At 38.4% G+C, this 27,269-nt stretch overlaps 1 protein-coding gene across 1 annotated transcript in view; it reads left to right on the top strand.

The window, feature by feature from the left end:
• The window catches only part of LOC131030159 (uncharacterized), a 40,831-nt gene extending 13,957 nt beyond the window's left edge, over positions 1–26,874 (top strand). The window contains exon 2 of the mRNA XM_057960864.2: positions 26,364–26,874. Within this exon, the coding sequence (XP_057816847.1) occupies positions 26,401–26,694 (294 nt within the window). The 5' untranslated portion in view covers positions 26,364–26,400 and the 3' untranslated portion in view covers positions 26,695–26,874. The remainder of the gene's footprint in view (positions 1–26,363) is intronic.
• Positions 26,875–27,269: the final 395 nt, after the last annotated feature.

The following is a 27,269-nucleotide window of genomic DNA, read 5'->3' as shown; positions in this document are numbered from 1 at the left end:
TTTGAGAGGAGATTTTAGACCTTGGGATGATAAAAGCTAGCCTCAAGAGAATTTCGCTCCTGACCCTTCCAAAGGGTCCAAAACGAAATCCTCCATTTTGCCTTCCTTTGGCCTTAAAAACCTAGTTTAACCTCGCCTGGTGCTAGTTGGGTGGTGGATTGTCTTGATTGTGAAAGGAGGAAGTTGATTTGATCAAGTTTGGAGGAGAATGAGATGAAAGAAAGTGAGAAACTAGCCAAGAGTGAGATTTTCGCTCCTGACCCTTCCAAAGGGTCCAGAGCGAAAATCCTTGAAGACTTCAATTTCTTCCTTGTCTAGGCCAATTTCCTAGTTCCTAAGGCATGAGTGGAAGTGTTTTTGAATGTTCTAGCCTTAGGAGATGAGTAAAGGTGGATGCGATGAAGGATTCTAGACTTAAGGGTGAATTTCGCTCCTGACCCTTCCAAAGGGTCCATAGCGAAATTCTTGAAAACACTCCTTTTCCCCTTTGCCAAAGTCAGTACCAAGATGGAGATGCAAGAAGAATGACCTATGTTTGCCTCCTAGAAGAAATTGGAGTTGAAAAGATGAGCAATCAAGCCTAAAACAAGATTTTTGCTCTGGAGTCTATAGCGAAAATCTACCTTGACCTCATTTCTTTCCTTGTTTGATCAAACTTTTAGTATCCAAAGCATTCTAGAAGGAAGATGGACATGTTTTTTTCCCTTTAGGAATGTTTGAAACCAATGAAAGGTGGAGATTTTGTCCTAGAAATGGAAATTCGCTCCTGACCCTTCCAAAGGGTCTAGGGCGAAATTTCACTAAAACCACCTTTTTTCCAATTTTATGCCAAGGCAAGTGCAAACTAAGGTGAATTGAGATGGGAGAGGTCCCTAGGAATGACTTCAAGTTGCTAAGAAATCATTGAACTTGAAGGAATTGAACAAAAACATGAATTTTGCTCCTGACCCTTCCAAAGGGTCTAGAGCGAAATTCCTAGAAACACCTATTTTTCCTTGGAGGAGGTCAAGTCCTTGGTTTTTTATGGCATGGGTGGAAGTGAGATAGCATGTCTTTGCCTCTTGAGGTGGTTTGGAGTTGGAGAAATGAAGAATCAAGCCTAAAGCATGATTTTCGCTCCTGACCCTCCCAAAGGGTCCAAAGCGAAATTCTTCAAATCCCCTGTTTCCTCCTTGTGTCAAGTCAGGACTTTGAGTCCTAAGGTGTGGTTGAGGTTGAAATGATGTTACTTTGCTCTGCAAGATGAATTGAAGTGAGGGAAATGGAGAATTGACACCTAAAACTTGAATTTCGCTCATGACCCTTCCAAAGGGTCTAGGGCGAAATTCACAAAATGTCCTTTTTTCCTTCAAGTTTGAGCTAAGCCAGGATAGTGGTCAAGGAGGATTGGACTTGGAGATTGCCACAATCATGCGTTTGAGTAGGTTTTGAGTCCAAGAGGTAAGGATTTTGAGCTAAAGAGTGAATTTCGCTCCTGACCCTTCCAAAGGGTCCAGAGCGAAACTCCCAATTTCACCTAAATTGCTCATGATGAAGATCAGGAGATGGATTCCCAGACCTTGGTGGAGAGAAAACTAGTGTATGCTTGCCATGGAAGGCATTTTGGAGTAGAGGCATGATAGATTTTGTCCTAAAATGTAAATTTTGCTCCTGAACCTTCCAAAGGGTCCAGAGCGAAATTCTTAAAACCTCTCTTTTGCCCCAAATTTACATCAGGCTTGGTGTTGGTTGAGAATGAGGGCATCCTTGGGCATGGATCTAAACAAGTACGGTCACAAAGTGAGAAGAATTTGAGCCAGGAATGCAAAATTCGCTCCTGACCCTTCCAAAGGGTCCAGGGTGAAATTCTTATAGGGCCTGTCCTTGGGTAGAATCTTGAGCAAGCTTCTTTTTAATATCTTCTTGTTGATGATTTAAGGTGAAAAATGCTATGTTGAAATGAATTTATTATGTGTCCTTAATCATCTTTTTGTTTGTTTTGCAGATGAAAGAAGACCAAGCCAGAACAAGGGCGAGCTTTTCTAGTCCAGCATCATCAAGGACGACCAATTCGCCAGCTACCTCCAGAACCTTCACTTTGCCACACTAAGGAACCACAAGATGACAATGAAGGGTGTTGCCAACCTTTCAAGGAAAGGTACACCACCCATCCATCACGTCAAAGACAGAGGAGAATCAAATAAGGTTAGTGCAAGGGTCCGTTGAAGAAGCAGATAGTTTTAGAAGAGTTAATTAAAGTTGGCTTCTCAGCATCATTAAATTGAACATCTACCAAGTTACAAGTGTCAGACAAGGTGGCATCTCAGTCATCACTCCAGTCGGATTGGTCCACCTCTGCGTGTCCAGATTTAATGTACCTGACTCATCAAAGATGACACTAACTTCGATGTACCTACCCCGTTTATCCATTGGTCGAATATTCCAAAGAAGACATGTGTCCAAATAATGCAATTATTTCATTGGCCAGAATTGAGTTTGTTGTAACAAACCCTAATTAGGGTTTTCATTGTAAAATCTCGGCCATTGATCTTAAATTGATCTGAGCCATTGAATTGTATTGAGAGTATTATAAAAGGCTCAAGCTCTTCATTTTGTAAAGGTTAATAGTTGGTTGATAGAGGTTAGAATAGCTAATGATCGATAGTGAATAGAATAGAAATTAGAGTAAAGTAGGAAGAGAAGGCAAGAAATTGTTGCCTTGATTGTAAATGAACCCCCTTTTCATTGAAGATATGGTGAAATGTGTCGTTTCTTTGCAATATGCATGGTCTCTTGTTGAATCTTCATTGTAGATGATAAATGATTAGATTGAATGAAAGAATTTATTGAATGTACTCGCGTGGAATCTACCTAGCCCAAACCACTAGCCTTTTGCTGACTGTAAGAGCGCCTTGCGTGGTCAACTGGCATAGAACGAGCTTAATCCCGAGTCATAACACCTTTGTTGTTCACGCATTATCTTGAATGGTGATTAGTATCTGATGGTGTACGATTTGGACATATTTGAAACATCCCTTAGAAGATTGCACTGAGTTGGTGTTGAATTGTTCTACCTGATGGTGAGACCCAGCCCAGTAGGACTCCACCTAGTCATTCATCCATCTTCTCGCATTCTAGGTAGTAGAGTAGACTTCCTAAATCCTGTATCTTTTGCCATTTGTTTATCTTCCAGTTAGTAAATAGGACTTGTGATTTTGGCAAATCAAATGTTCAGGTCATCAAGTGTAAGTCCCCTTGTGATTCCAGCAAAATCACATCATACCATGAAGAGCTTATCCACGAGTAGAGATCCTACATAAAAGAACCTTGAAGTTTCTCCGATTGATCCTTATGCGATATCTTCAGCATTCGGGAGCTTTATTCAAGAGAGGATAAGGTACCTTTAGGTATTTTATTCTGTGTTCGTATGTGCATAAAAACACATCAACATAATTGGCGCTAGAAGGAGGGTGATCATTGTCAAGCCGCAATCAGTTGAACTTATCAAGTCATATTTAGAGAAGATATCCAGAGTTTTTTACCCTCCTCTGCGCCCAACAGAATTGGCGCTAGAAGGAGGGCTGAGCATTTGAACGTCGGATCTTGACTCAACAAAATTAGCAGTGCTTGACAGTGAATGCGAACTCTTGAATCCAAGGAAGATCAGTGGAAAGTCATCTTCAACACTCAACGGAGGTGGTACATAGAAAGGAGGTGATCGCTGGGTCGTCAGTTGGACTTACAAAAGAAGGAAGCAAGCTGGAACCAATTGAGCTTTCGAGTTGAATCTGAGATATTCAAGATCTCTCTTATTCCGGAAAATCCAAAAAAAGTAAAAAACCAAACAAAAAATCCAAAAAAAAAGTGAAAAATATAAAATAAAAAAAAATTAAAAAATGAAAAAGAAAAGATTTCTCAATGGAGCGGCAACAGTTTCACGAGGAGCAACAAGTTGATTTTCCTCAACTTTGGTGGAGATTAGATACACAACTTTATCCACACAGATTGTCCGAGTTTGCAAGACCAGGGCAGTGTCGAGTCCATGAGACAGAGGAACATGATGAAATGCATTGCTTGAAGTACTTATCAAGGATAGAATCGGCAGCGCAGGGAAAGATCTTTTGGGATGTACCCAGACCAGAGGCAGAAGAAAGCAATTTCAGTGTCCTAGAAACCAAAGATCCTCTTTTAAGCTTCTTGTGGATGATCGAGAATCAACTCATTTTGAATGGTGAAATGCGTTTAGAGAACACATTACTACCATTGTGGTGTAGAATTCACAACTCACCTCACTCTGAATTTACTTGCTCAGTATGTGAAATGGCTATCGATCAAGTCAGAAACCAGTTTGGAATGCCAACTTTGTTCGAGGAAGAATGTATTATGAACAGATCTTGGGGCACATCTTGCAGTTGAATTCAGGAGAACCTATGAAAAGGACATTGCTCCAGCATCTGATTGTGAGAAGGACTAGTTGCAGGTTGACGATACAAATACACCTGATGATCAATGTATGGATTGCTTGCCATGCCTTGCACCTGAAAAGGAATACCATAAAACAAAAGTTGAAGAATCAGTTGAGAATACTCAAATAGTGATAAAGGAAGATCTAGGAGTTGAACAGGCAACTAAAGGAGAAGATGACTCATTCCTTGAAGAATTCTCGTTTATGCTACAAAAGGAGATCCTTGAGATTGAATTGCAGGAGGTTTCAGATAGCATCCTTGAAGAAGACAATCAAGTTGAGATGTTGAACAAAGAAATACAAATCATCATAAGTGAGCCCAGATATGAAGAACAATTCAAAGGGGCGCTTAAAGATTTCATCACCATCATACTATTTGAGGAAGCACTGAAGGACCATATTGAGGAAGCACAAGTGGAATCACTACCAAATTTTTTTCAAGATAAACAAGCTGTGGTGAGTGATATGATCCATCATAAATTGCGACCTCCCGAGACATCGCTCGAGAATGAGACATCACCTGAGATTATCAGGGAGTGCTTGGTTTTTGACGATATGCTCACAAAATTCCATGAAGATGCCTCAATGAAAACAAAGAATGTTGAGCTATTTGAAGGGGCGCTGAGCTTGTTTCAAGAGGAACTTCCTAATCAAGATCAACACACTGTGAATGCTCGTGGAATAGTTCATCATCAATGGTGACCTCCTGAAGCAGTTGGTGACCTCGCTTTCAACAATGCCGTTCCATCTGAACCTGAAATATGCCAGGTTGTCTCTTTCCTTAATCCCAACCTTGAGAGTTATTATAATTCTGATTATGGGGATTTTGGGAAAACAACTTACATCTGGATTGATCATGGTCCTAACGAATTACCCCAGTTGATCATTTTGATTGAAAATTTGCCCGAGTATGAGAGATGCATGGTGAGAGTTTGCTTTTCTGGATTTAAGGATGAATTTGCTAGGTTGAAAACCATCACATTTGCCATGCTCTTGTTGCACAACTTGAGAAACCATGTAAAGTCATGTACATATTTCGCTTCCTTGAGTCGTGTCGAGTCTAGGAGTCTTGTATATAGCTTTTAGAGTAGGTTTTCCTTTCGTGTATCTTAGCTCAGAAGTTTTTGAGCCTTGTTCTTAATTTGCCTTGAGTCATTTGACTCATGATCTTGAGTGGCTCAGGTAGTTTAGTTGTTTGCTTTCTTTAGTTAGCTTTTGATTTGTCTTAGCTTTGTTTGCTTTTGGGTTCGGTCTGTCGGTCATCTGTTTAGTTTAGGTGTCTTGAGTAGGAGCCTCCATTTGTGAAAAGGGCGTCTGTGTTGTTGCTCACACGCTAGCAATATCCTGGGTCTTATGTTAGACTCATTTCTTAGATATCTATTCATGAAGCGCTCAGAATCCGAAGTTGTTCCTCTCCAGCTTTGTCATCTGATTAGGACCTGTATTTGACTTGGAAGGGAATCATTTTCTGTATCTTGATGCCGACATCAGTTGACCACTATATCTTCACACATTAATAGACTCCAAGTCATTATGGTTTTCAGGCAAAGCTGTGATTGGTGAAAAATCTAAAATCTGACTTCAGCTCCACTGCAATCCTCAAACCCTAGTAAGCTTCACTGCTTACGAGCCAAAGGAATTGACGGAATAAAAAAGCAATATCAAAAGAAAAAAATGATAAAAATGAAAGAGAAAATCAAGAAAAAAATGAAATGAAATGAAATATCAAAATTGGCTAATGGGAACATACGAGTAACTCCATCGGGGCTATGGACGCCCGGCTGGCAATGGAGCAATGTTCGTGAGATTGCGGCGATGACCTCGTCGGGACTATGGATGTCTGGCTGGCAGCAAGGCTCTATCCATGATGCTTATGAAGTTTAGATATACTACGTAGCCAATCACATAACAGAACCTTGAAGTTTCTCTAATTGATCCTTCTGCGATATCTTCAGCATTTGGGAGCTTTATTCAAGAGAGGATAAGGTACCTTTAGGTATTTTATTCTGTGTTCGTATGTGCATAAAAACACATCAACAGGTACCTTCAACAACGCCCTCCTTAGCATAAGGCTTTCTCCATCCAAGGTGGGACCTGCATTCCCCATGGGTGAATTGACACTTTGTCCATCATCTTCTTGCACAAGTTGAGTCCTTTCCAGTCCATGTGAGCTAGAAGCTTTCTCTGGGCATCTACTCATAATGTGACCCACTTGGTTGCAATTGTAACATTTTCTAGTGAAAACACCAGGTCCTCTGCGTTGGTTTCCTTGCGTACCCCTACTAACAGGTCTTCTTCCTCCTCTAAAGCCTCCATTCTTATTATTGAACTCTCCATTGGACTCTTGCTAGTTAGAATCACCATTTTTAAAAGGAGTATTCCTTCCTCCAAAGCCTCCTCTACCTCTGAAATTTCTGCCACCTCTTCCTCTATTATTTTGTTCTCCTCTCGTCTTTATCTTATCTTCCACCCTCAATGCCAATTGGAAGCATTTGTGCATGTCTGGAGCCATGATGCTGATCTCATCTTGGATATTTTGCCTTAACCCATTTAGGTATCTAGCCACCTTCTCCGCCTCTTCGTCATGCTTCTTGGACCTAAGACTTAGCTTGTGAAATTCTTCGGTATATGCATTGAAGATTTTGCAACTTCTTATATATCTGAACCTCATAATCTATTGGTAGGAATTGGTCTTTGTTTTTGATCTTCATCCTCTCCCAAGAGGATATCTTCTTCTTCCCTATGTTCACCCTTTCTTCTTGCAACACTGTCCACCACAACAAGGCAGACCCCTTGAGTCTAGACTTTGCCAAACTCACTCTTTTCTCCTCTGGGGCCTCTTTGTACTCAAAGTGGTTATTGAGTGCTTCTATCCATTCAAGCACCTCTTCTCCACTCAGGCTTCCGCTATAAATAGGTAGACTTTCCACATTATCCCTGTTTATTGATTTCAAGGCATCCAAGAACATCTTTTGATCAGGTGCCATATTCTGAGGGATGGCTTCCTGGTCCTCACTCTCCTCTTCTGATTCATCATCACAAGTTTTGTCCTTTCCCTTGGACTGTCCGGTCTCTTTGAGTTTCTCTTCAAGCAACTCCTCTACCATCTTCTTGATGGCCTCTTGGTTCATTTCCTTAGGAGGCATTGTAGCAGCCTCTTCTCCAAATTCTTAGTCTGACATACACTATTCCACCCTTGGTATAGCTCTAATACCAATATGATGTAGAGGGCTTGGGATGTTTTATCACTTTCTTGTTTTTTACTCAAAAAGGGTCTTCAGTTGCTACCATCCAATGGACCAATGTCTTTAACTTTCTCAAGGTTTCTAGAGCTTGCCCTAGATCCTTCCCAAGGATCTCTCTTGTCAAGACAACTCACAACTGATAAGGAGTCACGTACCCCTAAGGTTCCAACCCTTCAACCAAGGACACCTAACAACCCCAAACCCCAAGCAACAGGATCTTTACTCAAAAGGCAGAATCTAACCTATGTGAGTGTGTACACGTGTTATATGGTATTTGCACTGATCTTGATCCCTTAGATGGGTGTTTACTAGCCTTTTGTATCTTTTCCCCTTTTGGACCTAGGGAATAGGGCTACAAGCAATTAGCCCTCCATTTGGACTTTTCTTGTTTTATCTCGCAACCTACCTGAACAACCCCCTGAATAAATTTGATATTTGAATACCCTTTTTGACATTCTACAAGATTGCAAATTTTTGCATTTGGGTTTTGAGTACGGATGGTCAAACCCTACTGACCCTATTTAGTCTCTTCTAGCCGACGTTGGAGTTCAAGCTCTCAAAAGCTTCACCAGTCACAAAGGAATGAAGGGATAACACTTGCCAAGGGTTTGCACTTGTTCAAGGGTCCTTCTCATGCCAAGTTTGACCATCCTTCAATCTGCTGTTCAAGGTTTCCACCCTCTTTTCCTACTGCACAGGCTTGCCACATGAGCGATGTCAAGCCTAGGGCATCATCTTAGGAAAGACAAATGACACTTCCTGTCTCCAAAACCACCAGGAACATCTAGTATACATGTCAAATCAACATCCTCCCAGGTTTCAGATTGATCCCATAGAGAGATGTTGATTTGTGTCATTGTTTGCATCCAAACCCTGGTTTTGAGGGTTTTATCAGGCCAGTGGGATAGAAAATTCAGTATCTTCCAAACCCGAAGGCTTCAAGACCTCAAATCAACTCCAAATGGACGGTGAACTTTTGCTACAACTTGCCAAATGTTTAATTCATGCCCACCATTCACAAGGAATTATGCAAGAACAAAAAACTCAAGAAGAATGTAGGAAATCACAATAACCGTTTGCTTTGAAGACAAGAAATTCATTCAATATCATCTCTAACCAGTAGGCATCGTTCCTCAAGGCTTATATCACGCCAAGGAACTCCTCCAACTACCTCCAATGCATACAATCAACCAACTAACCGTTGGGATAACCATATTTCAAAATCTTGCAAGAAAAGTTGCTTAAGACAATAATGCAACTTTGCAGCTTCCTACAATTCGGTCTTGCCTTCACACCAAAGGTCAAGAATGAGCCTACCACATGTTGCAGACCCCTAAACACCAAAAAATACATATAAAATGCTCATACAAGGCCTTTGACCAAGTTGACACACCTTGGGGCCTTAAGGCTTATTACACTGCCTAGGCCTAATCAATAGGCCTTCAAAGACACACATTGCACATTCTATTCCTAACATAACCATGAATCAAAATGATGTAGACACATGTCCTAGTGCCACTGCACCAATGTGCAACATCAAAAGTTGAAGGAGCAAAACATAACACCAACATTCCACTTAGGAGAAAGAACGGAAGAAGATGAAGCTAGTACAAGTGGTAGCGCACCTCAACCATCTCATTCAAAAGGATCCAAGAGGAAGGAAGATCATGGTGAAAAGGAACCCGTAAATAAGAAACACAAATCAAGTGTAGGCCATCCGCTTTCTCGACCAGAAGAGCTAAGATGGAAAAAGAATTGAGTCAAGGAGCCAATGAATCAGCTGAATCTACAGTTCACAATACAAAAGGCAAAGAGAATGCGTCTCAAGAGCAAGAGGGCTTCACTCGTCTTATTCAAGAAATTGAAGATGGCGGTGAAGATGATGAAGCTACTTCACCACCTAGAGATGAACAAATGATCGAAGGAGCACAAATTGAAGAAGGAAGATCTTCTGTTCCAGAATGGCTAAAAGAGAGGCTAGCTCAAGAAGTGATAGTGGTAGAAGAAGAACAAATATATGACATAACAAGCCTTCTAAGTCAAACTTGAGAAGTCACCGAGAAGAAGAAAGCTACGAAGATGTTGAAGGTAATTAGAGATGAATCAGGATCAAGAAAATTACAAATAGCTACTCAAAGATTTGAAAAGTATCAAGAAGAGATTACGACTGATGAGTATGATATAGAGACCATTGACTTGGGTCCACTCACGTCTGAGCAAACTATTGGCGATGCGACTGATTTAGTGAAGGCCGTCAATGATATTTTGAGAGCTGAAATAGAAAAGAATAGAAAATTGGAAAAGGAGATAAATGCATGGAGGAACTACATTCAACAATTTCAGCAGCCTTTGACACAACAAAGTCCAACAGCTACACCACCTCTTTTGCTTCTCGCAGAATCAGTAGATCATACGGAGAAAATGAGGAATTCAGCACAATTGATGGATGCATGGATAGAAGATTCATATACTAGAATGAGTGAGTTCATGAAACATATCATGCAAACACTTCATATAGTTATAAGAGTCCTTGGAAGAACTCATGTGCTTATAGAGGCTATTGAAACATTCACTCATGCTAGAGATGTTATCATCCTGGTGCTTCAAGTAATAAGGAAGACACCAAGAGAGATTTTATCTGGGGAATTTGTAAGGAAAGAAGGAACAACGCCAAATCTTCTACAATGGAGTAGCTTGCTTCGCACAAAGAAGATTATCTTTGAAGAAATTGGAAATGGATGTGGCCAAGTTCAAGATGAAATGCATGGAATTCATGATAAGATAGTGGGACTAGCGTAGGATGTCTTGAGGAGAAAGATTGATCGAGGAACAGTCATTGAATCCAAAGAATTACAAGAAAGAATAAAGATTATCTTCTACGACGAAGATGGAATGGTAACCAAAGAGTTAATGAATGATATGCTCGAATTTGTGATTTTGACAAGCAAGGTTCAAGAATTCGAACTCAAATGGGAGGATGCTATTGTCAAAGCTTTCAACGAAGTGATGCACATGGAAGAGCAACTTAAGTCTCTACTAGAGTTCCCGATGAAGGAGATAGAAGAAATGGTGACTAGATTCATTGAATATGCTAGAAATGAACGTGAGAAAGGGAACCGTATTCTAGAAGACAGTTTGTTATGATCCCATGTGGCATTTCACGTTCCTATTGGAGGATGCTTCCTTGATTTCCGTGCCGACATATGTTGCCTTCTTATTACTTCATTTGTGTCAAACCCTAATTAGGGTTTAGGTGGCAAAATCTTGGCCCTTGATCTCCATTTGATCTCAGCCCTTCATTGTATTTGGAAGCTCAATATAAGCTTCACTCATTTTCATTTGTAAGGTTAATAGTTAATGGTTAATAATCAATAGCAAGAGACAATAGTGAATAGTGAGAGAGCAATAGTAGCAAGAGTAAGACTTGAAGAATTGTTGTTATTTGGCCATTGGATTAATGAAACATTGAAGTCATGATGTTTTTACTCAATCCTTGAAGTTCATTGCATGGTTCTTCTATCTTAAGCTAATCTTTTGATGATAGTTTTAGCATTAGATTACATGATGGAATGTCGTATTTGATATATAGTGAAGCTTGTTATCCATTCCACTAGCTTCCTTGCTGATTGTAAGTGAGCCTTGCGTGGTCAATTGGAGCGTTTAAAAGTGTTCAAGTTTGATTATTGTTCAACCTTTGATATGCATTCAATTGATGGTGTTTATGGTTAACAATGATTTGAAAACCTTAAAACATCCTTAGAAGATTGCATTAGTTCTAGCAAAGTTGTTCATGTATGGCAATGCTATAACTAGTTGAGCTTCATTTGTATTCATTCTTCATCCATTCATGCTAGAGTAGCTTAGAATTCCCTTTGAACCCTCACCTTTTTTTCTTTTTATTGAGAATCATTTAGTAGTTTTAGAAAGAAGCCTCATCGCATACCGTCTGCTAATCAATTGTTGAGTCTTTTCGAACCATAAATGCCCTTTGATGAAACAGAAATTACAACGATCAACTAGGCTTATCCACACGTAGAGATCCTACATTCGGAACCTTGGAGTCTTTTTGGGTGATCCTTAAACAAATCTTCAGCATCCAAAAGATTTTGTTCAAGAGAGGGTAAGATACTTTGGTATTTTATTCTGAGTTTGCATGTGCCTAGTGAACACATCAACACTCACCAAAAGTAATTTTTTGGTTGGATTTAAGGTCTGCAATTTTGTCTCTGGAGCTCCTGAAGAAGCCCCATTCCATTTCAGATGCTTTCTTGACTTGTATCAGATTCCTTTACATCACAAAATCCACTGAAAATTATGAATTTCATGAAGTTAATGTATGATGCTAATTGGAAGATTGAAAATGGGAACCATGATCTTGATGATTTTTCAACTTTACTCAACATCAGTTTGGCAGGGGCGAGACTTTAGAAGATGTGGAGTTTCGTCTCATTGACATCAAATCTCTTGGAGACCTATGTTCTCCAAATGTATAATGGCTGAAGGTCATTATTACACATTAATTGATCTAAACTTCTAGTGGCTTGTATGGTGACTCAAAGATGCTTTGCCCTGTGGCATTCTTATACCAGATCATAGCCACCATCTTGCAAATCACAGATTATTTCAAATCCTTGCAAAACTGATTTGAAGCTACATACCACTGCATAGAACGTTTACAACAACATCATAGAATCCACACAGACTATGACATCTGTACCTTCACTTTAAAATGGGCACAGAGAGTAAGGTAGAGCTACCAATTCCATTTGTGTCTTCATAAGCCAACTGTGAGATATATGCTTTATTAGCAAAACTCCAAGCAGAGAAGTCTTTTTTTGGGTTGTGCTAGTCAACTCATCACGTCATGTACCTTTTAGATTTTTCCTAATTTTCCTTATATAATAAAATCCAGAAATCTGCTCAGATGGATATCAGATATTCGTTCTTGTAGAATTGTTGATTTTCTTGAAGTCTGTGGCAATTTAATGCAATTGGATGCCTTTGGTAAAGGACTTCAAATCTGCCCGAGTCAGGGGTTTTCATTCACCAACTTAGCAAGGAAAAAAAGGGTTTTTGTCCTTTAATTTTCAGGCCTAGAGTGGTTTTGTCCTCAGCCTGTTAAGACACAGCGTATGCTCTACCAGATATAAGAACAGATATATAAAATTGTATTCGATATTCTTCTTTAATTCTCCTTGCATGAACACTCTTTATAGTTTATACCCTTCACCTCCAAGGGACACAACTCCTCTCATGCCTTTTATTAGCAACTAAATGTAATTAATATTAAGTATTTATTAAACAGGTGTTGCTCTTTGAATAATCACACAAACCTGCTAGGAAATTGTTTTCTTTTATGAAATGTAGTGAATGTTGATTGGCTCCTGTTTTCCCGTAATAGACAAAGTGGTGATCTGTGTTGATGTGTGCTTTAGGCACATGCGAACACAAAATAAAATACCCAAAAATATCTTATCCTCTCTTGAACAAAGTCTCTCAAATGCTGAAGATTTGCACAAGGATCACTTGAGATAACTCCAAGGTTCTTCAATGTTGGGTCACGACGTGTGGATAAGCACAGTTGGTCATTGTGATTGTTGTTTCTTCGAGGGGCCGCCTTACATTATACATGAATGCTTGAATTGCTGGAACTTTGATTCTATCTACTCTCGTGGAGAAAAAAGAGCAAAAGAGAAGGCCTTAGGAAGACTATGCTACTCCTAGGAATGTAAAAGAAGAGTGAATGGATTCGATGGAATCCTACTGGGCAAGGTCTTACCATCAAACCGAACAGCTTGACTCAAGCTCAGTGCAATCTTCTAAGGTGCAATTCAAAGATGTTCAAATCATTATCATCAAACATTGTTACCATTCAAGTTAATGTATAAACAATAGACATATAACAATTGAAGTTAAGCTCATATAATTCCAGTTGACCACGCAAGGCACACTTACAATCAACAAGAGGCTAGTTTTATGGACTAAATGGATTCCACAAAATGCATTCAACAAATTTCTCCCTTCAATCTAACAATATGAAAGCAAATGAGAAGTAGAAACCATATGATTTGTTGAAATAACACATTTCACCATGACTAAAATGAAAAGAGTATCTCCATTTACAAGTCTTAACAACAATTTCTCCTATTCTAATTTAACTTCTAACTTCTATTAATCTTCTATTTTCTATCTTTCTCCTATTCACTAATTCTTTGCTACTAACTATTAACTTTTACAAATGAAGAGCTTGAGCCTTTATATAGAGAGCTCATTACAATGAGTGGCCAAGATTGAACACCATTGATGGTCAAGATTGTACAATGAAACCCTAATTAGGGTTTGTTACAACCAACTTTATTCTAACCAATGAAATAATTACAACATTTTGATACATGTCATCTTTGGAGTGTTTGACCAATAGATAGTGGGGGTAGGTACATTGGAGTTTGTGCCCCCATGGGTGAGCTTGGTTCATTGAATCAAGACATGCTGGTGTAGGACTTCCTCTGATTAGTGGAGTAGTGACTGAGATGCCACCTCAATTTGCACCTGTAAACCTCATTCATCATCATGAATGAGAATTGAGCAATATCTCTTGATACTCAACATTATTCACTTGCTCAAAGCTTGATGTAATGATGATCAAGTTTGACCTTCTTCCCTCACTTGCCCATCTCACCTTGAGGTGATTGTACCTCTCTTCTTTATGAAATCTTTTGAATATCTTGAAGTCCTTGCACAGTCACCTTTCTTGGTATCATTGTGCTTGCTGGTGACATCCTTCTTCTTTTGAATGTCATGCTTGCCTTGTGTTGTGTTCCATCTTGGTGTAGTCTTGAATGTGTTGCTTTGATTCCTCAATCAGACCTGGAAAATAAGACATTTTGAATCACACTAAAAGAAGAATTTCGGACTTTTTTGAGTGCAAATGGAGGAAGTTCACTCCTACAGGGGAGCAATGGAAGTAACTTTCGCTCCTAGAAGGGAGCAATGGAAGAGAAACTCGCTCCAATGTGATGGCAATGGAAATTGCTCCAACATGAATGCAAAGGAAGTGACATTTGCTTCAAATGATGAGCAATGGAAGTCATTACAATTTAGACACTTAGCTTGATTTCCTCTGTTTTCTCTCCATTCCATCCACTCAAATGCATCAAATTACCTTCATGTGAGGTGTTAGGAGCAAATTCGCTCTCATGAAAGAGCAAAGGAAGACGTATTTCGCTCCTGGGAGGGAGCAAAGGAAGTGTTTTTCGCTTCGAGACTCAGGCAATGGAAGTAACCTCAAATTCGCCCTCTAGCTTGGTTTCACCAACTCATGTCTTAGGTTTTAGTCTCTATGCACAAAAGATCATCAACTAGCCCTCAATGAATGCTTCTCAGGGAGAGGAATTCGCTCCAAGGTGAGGGCAATGGAAATAGTCTTAATTCTGCCACTTAGCTATGTTCCATCAACTCATGTTTGGGTATTCTTGCCATCCATGCATGCGAATGTGTCAAATTAACCTCAAGGAAAGCTTTAGAATCAAGCTCCCTCTCATGAGAGAGCAAAGGGAGGCGTATTTGCTCCTAGAAGGGAGCAATGGAAGTATAATTCGCTCCAATCAGGGAGCAAAGGAAGACATATTCGCTCCTAGAAGGGAGCAATGGAAGTAGTCTCAAATTTGCCATCTTCTTTCCATTCCTTAGTCAAAATTATGATGCATTTGCTTCTTTCCATGATCAAAATGATGTTGAAGGTACTTAAACTTGCTTCTTATCCTCAAATATGTTCAAGAAGTTCAAATCGCTTCGAGATGAGGGCAATGGAAGAGGATTTCGCTCCTAAGAGGGAGCAAAGGAAGACGTATTCGCTCCTAGAAGGGAGCAATGGAAGCACATTTCGCCCCTAAGAGGGAGCAAAGGAAGACATATTCGCTCCTGTGAATGAGCAAAGGAAGATGTATTCACTCCTGAGAGGGAGCAAAGGAAATTTTCATGTACTTAGCCAAATTTTGCATTAGGCTAGGCTAAAAGATCAAACTCATTGTTCGATCAAAGCTCCACATTGCAATTTGTGATGACCAATAGTGAATGAGCAAAGGAAGACGTATTCGCTCCTATGAATGAGCAAAGGAAGACGTATTTGCTCCTGAGAGGGAGCAAAGGAAATCTTCATGTACTTAGCCAAATTTTGCCCTTTCAACCTGCAACTGACCTTCCTTACCTACTATGCTCAAATTGACATCACTCAACCTCTTTCCAACCTAAGGAGGGAGAAATGACTCTACCATTGCCTAGCCACTTGAGGAAGTGCACTTCTTCAAATGAAAGGCTAATAGTAAAAGACCTTACTACTACCAACAGCTACGCTAAGACAACTAACCTAGAAAACGAAAAAGTGGGGTCCTCATTTGCAATGGGGCGATGTGTGAATACGTCACAACAGACTGTAGAGAGCAATTTGCAGGAAGCAAATAGGCCATTCCTGATATTAAATTAATGAGGGGGCATTAATCATTCCACTTCCGACATCCCAAACTGTTTGTTCACAAATTGCAGAGATAAAAGTCTTTTGAAAATAAAATTCTGATTACACTCCCCTCTGTTTTAATCCCACAATCTTGAAGGATGTTCAGCTGACAAGATAAACAAGAAAGTAAGTTTTCAAGTCCAACTGCTTGCTAGTACCCTGGATCCTCCTGTTGATTATCTCAATCATATTCCTTGAATGACTGGCTTTCTCCATATAAACTTCATACTGTATTCTGGGTTAGTTGGGCTGCAGATTCTGTTTGAACTTTGAAAACTCCAAATTTAGTACAAGCTTCCTATGTATGATGACAAACTCCAAAATATTCAGAATGGTCCACTTTCTATCTTGATGAAACTATTCCAGGGCAATTGTCAACAAAATCAATTCCCTAACTTGTGATTAAGATTATGTATACTGATCAACGTATAAAGTAATTGCTGCTGCAGAGTCCAATAAGAAACACAAAAGTTCCAGACAAGGTTGAGGACAAGGAGAATAAATAGTTCAGAAGCTTTTACTTGTCATTAGGTGAGCATTCTGAATGAAATTCTATTGTGCTGGATGTTGTCCATGGCAGTTAGTTCCATCTTTTCTTAGTCTTGATGTTAACCAAAGCCCAAGAATTTGGTGTATGTAGATAAATTTTCATAGCTGCAAAAATAATTGGATTGGGATTGAAAGTAACCAATGGTTGACATTTCAAAAAGTTTCCTATAGCACCATCATTATAAATATAAATTTATATAGCTAGACATTAATCATTTTTATACTCAAAACTGTATTGGCTCTGAGAGAACATGGACACATTAGATTATACAGCCTTATTTTTTAAGGTGTTGGAGGAAGATTCAGTTCCATAAATGTCGGGCTTGCAATATATTCCATCTCTGTGAATGGAACTATATTCTATGATTTGATCTCCCTGTGGTTGGATGTGACCCGTTGTCTGAGAAGGCATGGGCATGATGAGATTATAAAGCATTATGTAATGAGTTAAAGGATTTGGTTTTCTTCATATCTGCCTAGCAATATCTTCCATATCTGTGAGTTTGTTTCCAGCAGCAGCAACATGAGAAATTTAATGCTTTTGTCAGAAAATTTGTTCTATGCAGAGATTTTAAGTTTTTAACTTGACATCTATGTACTCCGAAAGAATTTTTTCAGCCTTAATGATAAATGAAATAAAACAGCTAGAGCTCATCCTACAGATATGTCAACTGAACTTGAGACAGCAAATAAATGAAATCAAATCCATGGTTGTTTTTTCCAACATTAGCATGACATGCAAACTGGAAGTGCTTTGGATTTTCTAATTTAAAGGTCATTTACCTGTGAATTATGTATTCCAATTCATTAAAAATCCACAGCTCTATGGAAAATCATCAAAAGAAAACTTAAAAAATGAAGAATGAACTTGCACACTGGATGAACAAATGGTTAACTTTTGCAGGAAGAACCCTATCCCTCTTGAGATTTCTTTCTCTAACCATATGCTTTCATTTAATGGCCGTACTCTCTCTTTTTACAGCTGTATGTGGTACACATTTGCTCTTTCTACAGTTCTATGCAGTCTAGAAGAAATGTATGTAATTTCTGTTGTACGAACAATTTTCAGGATGAAGTCAGTAGTAGGGTATCTTGGGAAGGTTATCGTGGTCGTTTGCTTCTAAGTTGTAGGTTGAGCATTGTCTAGTCGCTGTTGTTTTCTTTGGTCTTTCGAGGTTGTTGGGTATATCAATGTTGACATATTTCAACAGCAGAATTGCAAAACTTGTGTCCAATTCAGACCAGGGCTTGGACAATAGTAAATTTCTTATCTTTTTTAATGTTTTTCTCCTTTATCCCAAAAACTCCCCAAAGATGCATGAACCTTCTAACATGGGATAACCACAGAAGCTATATCAATGGGGATATGTTGTGTCTATCTCAAGTTCAGCATTCTACGTTCGTTTATTTCAATTCAAACTCATCATTATGCTTTGACCAAAGAAACTCAAATTATCAAGCTTCTCCTTGTGATGCTTCTCTGGCTCATCCATCTTTCATTGTCTTCTAAAGATTCTGTACATATTGGGGCAGACATCAGGATGGTCTTGAAATGTTTGTTGATCTTGTGGAGGTCGAAAACATGCCTTGCAAGCATTTACTCCATGCTGGCTACTCAGCTCTCCAACCTTCTTTCTCAATTCTTTCCTGCTCCGCTTGAGTGCAAAGTCATTAACTGTATTTGTGTATCCTAACTATGGGAAGTACATCATGACCCATTGCTTCAAAGTTCCAAGGATCCATTATGAAGCTTTCCTACCAGGCCAGAAAATGTTATTATGGTGCTGTTCAGAGTTTGTGCATGACATCTGTCTCATGAGTGTTGATAGTTGTATCTTATGAGCTTTTTCTTTGCAACTTTTCCTGTTTATCCATAAAAGGACTTGCAACAAAACTTATGTCCCTGCCTTCTTTGCTTTGGATATCGATAGTTAAGTAGTACATATATCTTACAAAAGAGACTTAAGCATAGAGAATTATGGATGAAGAGTTTCTTAAACCTCCCAATCAATCTGAGGAAATCTATTCAAAAGCAAGACACTGTGTAATATCATCATGAAGAATGGAGGCATCCTCCATGGCAAGTATTGTATTGTATGTGATGTTTAATGGGACATCCCTTGTGGATTTTGGCTGTCCAACATTCAAGTGACTTCAATCATTATGTTTACCATTACCCAAAGTAGGGATAGTATGGGTGCACTTAGATGCCCTCTGTTAATATCTGGACTGCTTGAAAAATCAGAATACTAGCATTATTGCCGGATGCACAGTTGCATTTGTAGAAATCTGATTAAAATATCATTCCTTCTGATTCTAAGTTGCAACCCTAAAATTATGTCTGCCAATCTATATGTTCTTCGCTTGCAGGAAAATCTTGTGCACTCTCTTTTGTAAGAAGCTAACATGAACAAAAGATGGTAAATTAGTACTACTTTGGTAATATTGTAGCAGCAAACATACTCAGTTTTATCATAATTTTTGCATTGAGTTAACTATTGTCAACAAAGTATGCACCCTTGTTGACTTACCAACTCAACTACTTGTTGGAACATGGGATGGTCTCACAGAGTGTGGACTTTGATAGTTGAGACCAAACTCCAGAGAGGGCTTGAAGATCACCTAAAACTAAACTAAACTGCTAACTTGACAGAGAAAAGGGAAAAATGATGGCTTGGAATGAACCTACTTCTACTGGGGTGATGCACCAAATGAGTTTCATAATCTATATTGCTGGTTTTGACTCACAATATGACCAACTTCTCAAACCAAAACATACACAACTTAGAATTTCAGATGTACTTTGTAGAAGTGTTTCATAACTAGGTTGAAAGTACTAAGGACAGCATTAAAAAGGAGCTGAAAAAGTTGTTACAATTTAATCTCTAGCTTTAGTTGGGTAACACAAGTCATAACTTGCAAAATAAACATCTTTCTGCATAGAGGCAATGAAGATGAGATAGAAATTGAGGAGAAAACATCACCACAAGATTACATCAATCATCTTGAACAAACTTGCACAATGAAAGAGCTTTGAGAATGTAAAAAAGCTTAATTTTTATTAATAAAATGTGTTACAATAGCTTTGTACAAATATGAAAAGTTTCTTCTAAGTCTGAAACTGAGTTACAATGAGTTACCATGCTATGTGAAAGAATCTTGTTTCAGGTTAGAATCCTTCACCAAAATGCAAGAACTAATTTGAAAAAGAACCCTAAAGCTGTGCTTTATAGTGTGTAACAGCTTGCTACAAGAAAGGAACATATGTTGAGAGAAGAAATGACATGTGCTGCATTACTTTCTTTGTCAAAACGTCCTTGGGCGTCCAGCTGATGTGTCCCTACTTTTAAGGCCTTAAAAGTGTTCAAAATGGTGGAAAGATGAAGAAAAATCTCCTACTTTGACCCATCTATTGAATCAGCTCCTAGATGCCCTCAACAAGCTCAAATTGGGTCAGATTGTCCCCTACTTCTACTCAACCACTTGAATAATTCACCAACCTCCTCCTAGATGCTCTTTAATGTTCAACAACTGCCGTTTACTTCTCCTTGACTGCTGCAACTTCTAATTCCATACTTTTAGGGCATGTGCTAGAAAGTTTGAAATGAGCAAAAGACATAGGAGGGTGTATGAAATCTTCAAGGCTGGGTATTTGACTTGTGCCATTCATCTAGTGCTCTCAGATCTTCACATCCTTGTCATTTGTGCATTTAATTTTTGTCAACTTCAATACCACTCTCTCTTCTTTGACTGTCCAAGACTGTATTTCAGGTCTTCCTTTATCCTTCTAACTGTTCATGACAGTCCTCACAAGTTCTCTGGACTATCTTCTTTGGTACCTTTTAATGCTCAAATCCTCATTGGCTATCTTAAAATGTGGATCATAGATGCATTTGAAATGTTCCAAACCTGTGTTCTAGCTTGATGAAAAGAGCAGCTAACTCATTTTCACTACCAATCATTGATGTTGGCCCAAATACTGTCTTCCCTGCCATTATTAACTGTCCTTTTCTTGGAAAGCCTGTCAACTACTTGACATTCTCTGTCACTTCATCTGCCCACTTCATCGATTCTTTGCCATTCACTTGCCATATAAGCTTAATAACCTATTTTCTTTCATGAGGACTCTGCATTATCATTTTTTTTTGAAATAGCGTAAAGGCTTCATCCTTGATCTCTTTTCAAAAAGCCTGTCATCATTTGATGCTGCTCTCCATTGAGTCCTTGTTGTGACTATGCCGCCTTTTACTCAGTTCATTCTTCCTAAGAGCCTTAATTTAACTTTCTTTCATAGGTCATTATATTTGTCATGCCTAGTATGTTTTAGATCTTTATGATTAAACAACCTTTTAGGATTCTATGACAGTCCCTTGCATTGTTTGACATTGTCATTATCATTGTGGAAAAATCTTTTGACTATCTTCCCTTGTTTGTGGACTATCATACTATCAGTGTGTAAGGGACTGTCACTCCATATTACTGCTCTTTCATGCTTGAACATGACTGTCCTGTAGGCTGTCATAATTTGCTTTTGACTGTGAGTTCGGTGTTTTGTCACAAGGTTTCTATTCAACATCTTTAAGGCTTGCAACTGGTCTTCACTCTCGTCTCCTGCTGTATGATCCCTTGTTAATTCTTTCTTGATCATTTTACCACTGTCTTTCCACTGCATCGCAGCTGTCCTCACTGTCACAAGGCCTGCCTTGCTCCTTTTTTATGATTACCACACTTACCAAGTGACTATGCTCTTCTTTTGTGCCAACTGTCACTTATTATTCTTCATTGTATTTTTTCCATCTTATTTCTGTAATCTACATCTTGAAGACTGTCATGAGACTTCTTTCATTTATGCTTTTTCCTTAACTGTTGTCCTTTATTTATTTACTATACCTCATCACCAAGCGTAACTCTTTGACATGAATACAAATCTCCATACTCCGTACTCCTTATTGACCGTACCTATCTCCTTTCGGACCTATTGTCACATTAAAGGGTCTCTTTTACCTTTATGACAGTGTAAGAGACGATTGTTTTAACAGTGTCCCCTAAAAGTTATAATTGTCTTTCAAATTAGGCAGTTTACTACCCCTTTCTTATCACTGTCCTTTTACCATTTATTTGCCCATTGTCTTTTCTAAACACCCAACAATGAAGTTATGAATTCCATTGGAATTTAAACAAGCTTTTATCAAAGAGGACCGCCCTTTCATTGACTGTTCTTTTTCTTTTATTACTGTAGTCTTGTAGCTCTCTGAGACTTGTTACACCTTCAGCATTGAGTATATGCTCAAGCTATGCATTACCCCTTGACAAGGCACTCATAAACCCTCCACTATGCACTGCCCTTTTGTGATCTACATACAGTGATATCGTTAGAAGCAATTTCATGTCTGTCCGAGGGCTTATCTTTCACATACATCAGTGTCATAAGGTGATTGTTCTTCAACTTACCCTTTCTTACCTTCATGGACAATACTATGAGCCTCAAATTCTTCTTTATACTTCTAACCTTTAGGTCAATGTAGGGCAGAGAATTATGGAGGGTACTGTCATTTGTATCATGAAGACTGTTATTTTCTTTTAGCGATCTTAAAACTCATGTTGGCTGTCTTTTAAATGATCCGAGACTGTCATGATTAAATTAAATTTGGAGATCAATGCCAATCTCTTGCTTTTCTCATCATCCTACACATGTACCTTAATAGCTGTTCGTGGTATACTGCTTTAGGAAGCTTTATTCACCTTTGTCCCTTCTCATGACATGTCCATATCCTCGCCAATCTAGGATACCGCTGTTCACTGTCACACACATAACCTGAAGCTCCACAATTGCAGCTACTTCATGACTGTCCTTAGTTTTAATTCAGTCACATCTTGATATCCTTATGCTTTCATGGTGTGGACTGCCCCTACCATTTTAACCTAGCAAATCTACAATATCACTTAGTCTCCATCTTTTATTGCTTTGAATAGCCTTTTTGCCTTGTTGGCCTGCAACTTCTTGTTAAAACGACCTCTTCTTCTAACAGTCGTCAACATACTGTCCCTTGTCCAGCTGTTAACACAGTCTTCATGCATTTGGGTGAATGATTTTAGTCCTATAAACTGCCCTAGGACTGTCGTAAGCATCTTTGATCTTCTTTTCTTTCTTAGCAGCATCTAGGCATATAATTACCATTTGTAGATGCTTTATCTCAGTGTGTTAAGACAGTCTCCTTTTTTGACACTGTCCTTACCCTCCCTGCTGCTCGCTTAGATATGACTGTCCACATAAAGGTATCAATGCTCTTAAAATTTTTGATTTCCACATCACAAAGCAAAAGTAAGATGAGTCATCACTCTTTGGGAATGCTTCACAAGGTCATTCTTCTGAACACAATCATTGCAAGGATTTAAACTGTGCTAAAATCATCCTTTCATGTCTTCAGATCATGCTGCAAATTTACATGTACTTACAAGACAAGGTGCCAATAGATTCTGAAGATGGAGTCAAATCATTTATGAATCATTTTCCCAACAAAGGGGATCTTCTCAAAGAACCTGCTTGATCAAAAGCTCAATAGTGGCGTCTATTGCATTTGCTGCTCTTATGTTTCCTATTACATTTAAGAAAGGGACTGTACCTTTTCCAATGAAATAAGGAACATTGCATGTTCATTATTTCTATACAAAAACCTTGACATCTCTTATATTTCAGGTCACCTATACAAGAAATATCAATCTGTAATCTTGTCACATATCATAATAATGGTCTACAGTGTAAACAATATGCCTTTGCATGATGCCATCTTTGTATTTTTTGTCCTTTGCTGATGCTTGAAACAAACAGCTCATTGTTATTGTGTTATCTTCAACCTTCTATGCCCTTGCTATGCTACTGCAATGAAGTCATCTATCATGCCATTTACTTTAATATACTGTCTGGATTTGTTCACTATGCCTCTTTGTTCATTGGGACTTGTTTTGCTACACATTCATTATTAGACCCGTCTCAACTTTCTGATGATCACAGAGAATATCTCTAACCTAGTTCTTTTATAAATTGAGCTCAGTTCCCTATCCATTTTCATGGCCTCTTAGTGATTTGTCTTTGCTCACTAAGACGCCTTCAACTTGCAGTTGCAATATTTTGATACCTTTCATTGTCACAAACTATTATGGACCTTTGATCTACAATCCTGTCCACTCCTATCATGCTTTCACAACTTTTTCATCCTTTCCACTAAGGTTCAGTTTTTCTTTTTTAAGGCCCAGTTTTCCTAGACACTACATCAAATAATGTCCTTGCATGGCTCAAGTTTTCAACAATGGCTTGAGTTTAATAAAATGGACAAAGGAGATCTATTGTTGGTTTGATCTACACACTCTATAACTCTGAGACTCAAAACCCCTTTTCCTCTTTGCTTTGACAGTGAACCTCCATCTCTAAACAGTGCATGTGATTGAACAAAGATACATACTGAAATATAGTGCTTCTGAGGGTTTTTTTGTGTGCGTGATATAATGTGAAGACAAGGATATATAAGGCCTGCAACCAGCTGACTTGAATGAAATCCTAAAAACCTTCTAACCTCCTTGCAACCACAACACTCTGAATCTCTGGAATGTATCATAAACCAAACAGCCAGGTGCATTTCTCATGCCAAGAACTGTGGGTGACCCCTCAAAACCTGCAACATGCCAAAAAAATCCTGTTTTCTCCTGCAATGTGGTGAAATCCAACCTCTTCCAATGCTCAACAAAACCCTCGAAATTCTCTAGAGATGTCTTTGTCCTTTTGGCGCCTAAGACTTGTTTTTAAAGTATAAAACACTTATCATTTGTTCATAGTACATACTTTAGGAATTTGGTTTTGGAGCCCTATTGATGTATACTTGAGAATTGAAACCCTTTTGAAAAGTGTTAAAAGACATTTTGTGCTATTTGCTAAAATGGCCCAATAATTTGAACATTAACATAAAAGCGTTTTTTGAATTAAATTTACTTGGAGACGTAACCTTCTTACTTAACCTCTATTTGTAATGAAATTCCGATTCTCAATTTAGTTGTAATCAGAACTTTGCCATGACATAACCGGGAACTCTTCTATTCTATATGCATCATTCAGAGCATCAACTGGGACCATGCATGTCTCTGCACCAGGAACATGTTCCTTGGAAGCAAACTGATTAAAAGCCTTAAAGGCATCTACATTGTGATATCTGCAATGTGCCTTTATAAGCACCCCTGGCAGCACAACTTGGATCAAGCAGTATACTAGCAAGTGCTTGTGCTTCAGGCACACACATCCTTCATCCTAGTTATAGACATTTTGACAAATAATAATATCAGGACGATGATCTGCTTTAAAAACCGACGTTTGACCTTTAGTAGAGAAACTCTGTATCTTATTTTTGTATACATCCGTCTTAGGTGACAGTCTCCTGATTGCAACATTATTGAGCATTTTGTTTGTTACCAAGGGTACAAAGCACACACAGTGATGACAGTATGAAGAGCATTACCTGCTTTGCCAGTTCCTTTGATGTTTGTCTTTGCTTCAAAGTTCAACTTAAACTGGTATCATTGACTACAATGGTCCATCATAGCTAGGTACACACAAGATGGGCTTGTTGAAATATTCAAGAAGATTTTGAGCTCATTCCATTCTGATGCCATGGTGTTTTATTCTAATACTATAATGTTTTATTCATGGCCCAAGCATTCCTGTTGTAGGGCTTACATGGTTCATATTTGCGGGTTTAAGAGAAAATCATGTTAAAAGAGATAACCTAAATAATATGTTAAAATGAAAGATGCCTTTTACATTATTATCCATCATTTTTTGGACACAATAGAACTTATCATAGAAAGATTGATTGATAATTCTTGTAGTACCATTCTTATGCAAGTTTTCTTTCTCTTAAGAATAAATGGTTATTGCCAAAAAGGCATTTGGTTTAATGGCAAAGTCCATGTAGCAAGCACCTAGATGGTACCAAGTTCAAATCTTCCTCAATACAAAAAAATAAAAATAAAAATGGTTGTAACTTATTTATACTATTTTAACTTTGATTTTTCGGTTTAGCTATGATTTGAAGTCTATTGTAGGGTGCAATTGATAGTCAAAATAATATAGAAAACAAAGTCCCAACCTTTGGTATGACATACCTTTTGACAATTGATTATGAATTGAACAAAGTTGATTTTGGGAAAAGTGTAATGAAATGATCATTATTAATGGTAGCAATCCATATCTTGCAGTGGAAGTGGAAGCTTCATGTATAACATAAATTCTAGGCTGCTAAGCTATAAGTCGAGCTTGTTCCTATCCAAAAGTATCTGATGAGAATATTTTGTCAATCTGACATGGAAAATAACTAACAAGAAGTGTTTTAGGGGAATCATTTATGTTATCGTTTTCATCTTCTTATTCCTTTAACTTCATACAGACATATTAAATTTTCCCAATATAGTTAGTGAAGAAGTTGGAGAGGTCCAGTTTTGCCAATTTCAACTTGTGATTAATTATAATATTCCCTCCATAAATACCTTATTTACCTTTTAATAAAATCCTTAGTCTTAGGTCTAAGCTACAAAGTTAATATTTTTTGGACTTGTTTTGAACTTCCAGGGCATAGTGAAATCTTGCATAAACACAAGGTCTATCAATGACAAGTATGTTAGGGCATCTGCCATCAACATCAGAGGTTCGATCTTTGATTCGCTCTTTGCTGCGAACTGCTCGCAGGTTTCCAGACTACAATATTCGAGAATACATCAAGAGGCGGACTATTGAAGGGTGTAAACAAAATCGGGATCTTTCTGAACCAGATGCTATTGGTTATGCTTTCAGGGAAGGTAAATCACAACTGGAAGTGGCATCAAGGCAGGCTATGGTGTACTCTATTTACGCTCCCAATGTCAAGAGCATAATGGAGATTGAACCTAATAAATCTGGGTAGTGTAAATCTTGTGTAAATGCAAGAGTTGAGATTCTAAGATGACAGAAATGCAATTTTGAAACCGTGATGTAAATGCTTTTTTTAGGGTTTGATGTTTGTTGTTCGCAGTCCTTTAACAGAAAATATAATTCATATAAATTATAAATAGAAAATTTGGAAGATGATATTTATTTAAGTGAATTTATTGTTCTATATTAATCAGTGTTCCACGGGGATGTGTCTCCCCCTCCCCCAGGCCCATTTTCCCCATCCCCAAAACCAATCCCTGAAACTTAAGCCCTTTGTCCCCCGTCCCCAACGCCCGTGGAACATTGATATTAATACAGAATTGAGCTTTAATTCTTTTGGAATTGGAGCTTTGCATTGATTCCCATAAAATTTAGCATTAGTTATTTTCAGAATTGGAACCTTCCTAATCTTTAATGCTTTGAACTTAACAGATTCCAATGATTTTGAGTTTAAGTGCATTATAATATATTTGCCATCATTGTTCTTCAAACTCGTTGGATGCTTGGAAATGTTTGTGGTTAAAATAGAAGTGGATGGTTTGTTCTGAAACCAGGGTTTCTAGCTGT

The sequence above is a fragment of the Cryptomeria japonica genome, chromosome 5, assembly GCF_030272615.1.
Source record: "Cryptomeria japonica chromosome 5, Sugi_1.0, whole genome shotgun sequence".
NCBI lineage: Eukaryota > Viridiplantae > Streptophyta > Pinopsida > Cupressales > Cupressaceae > Cryptomeria > Cryptomeria japonica.
Note: the sequence above shows the minus strand (reverse complement) of the source record. Positions and strands in the feature narration are given on the sequence as shown.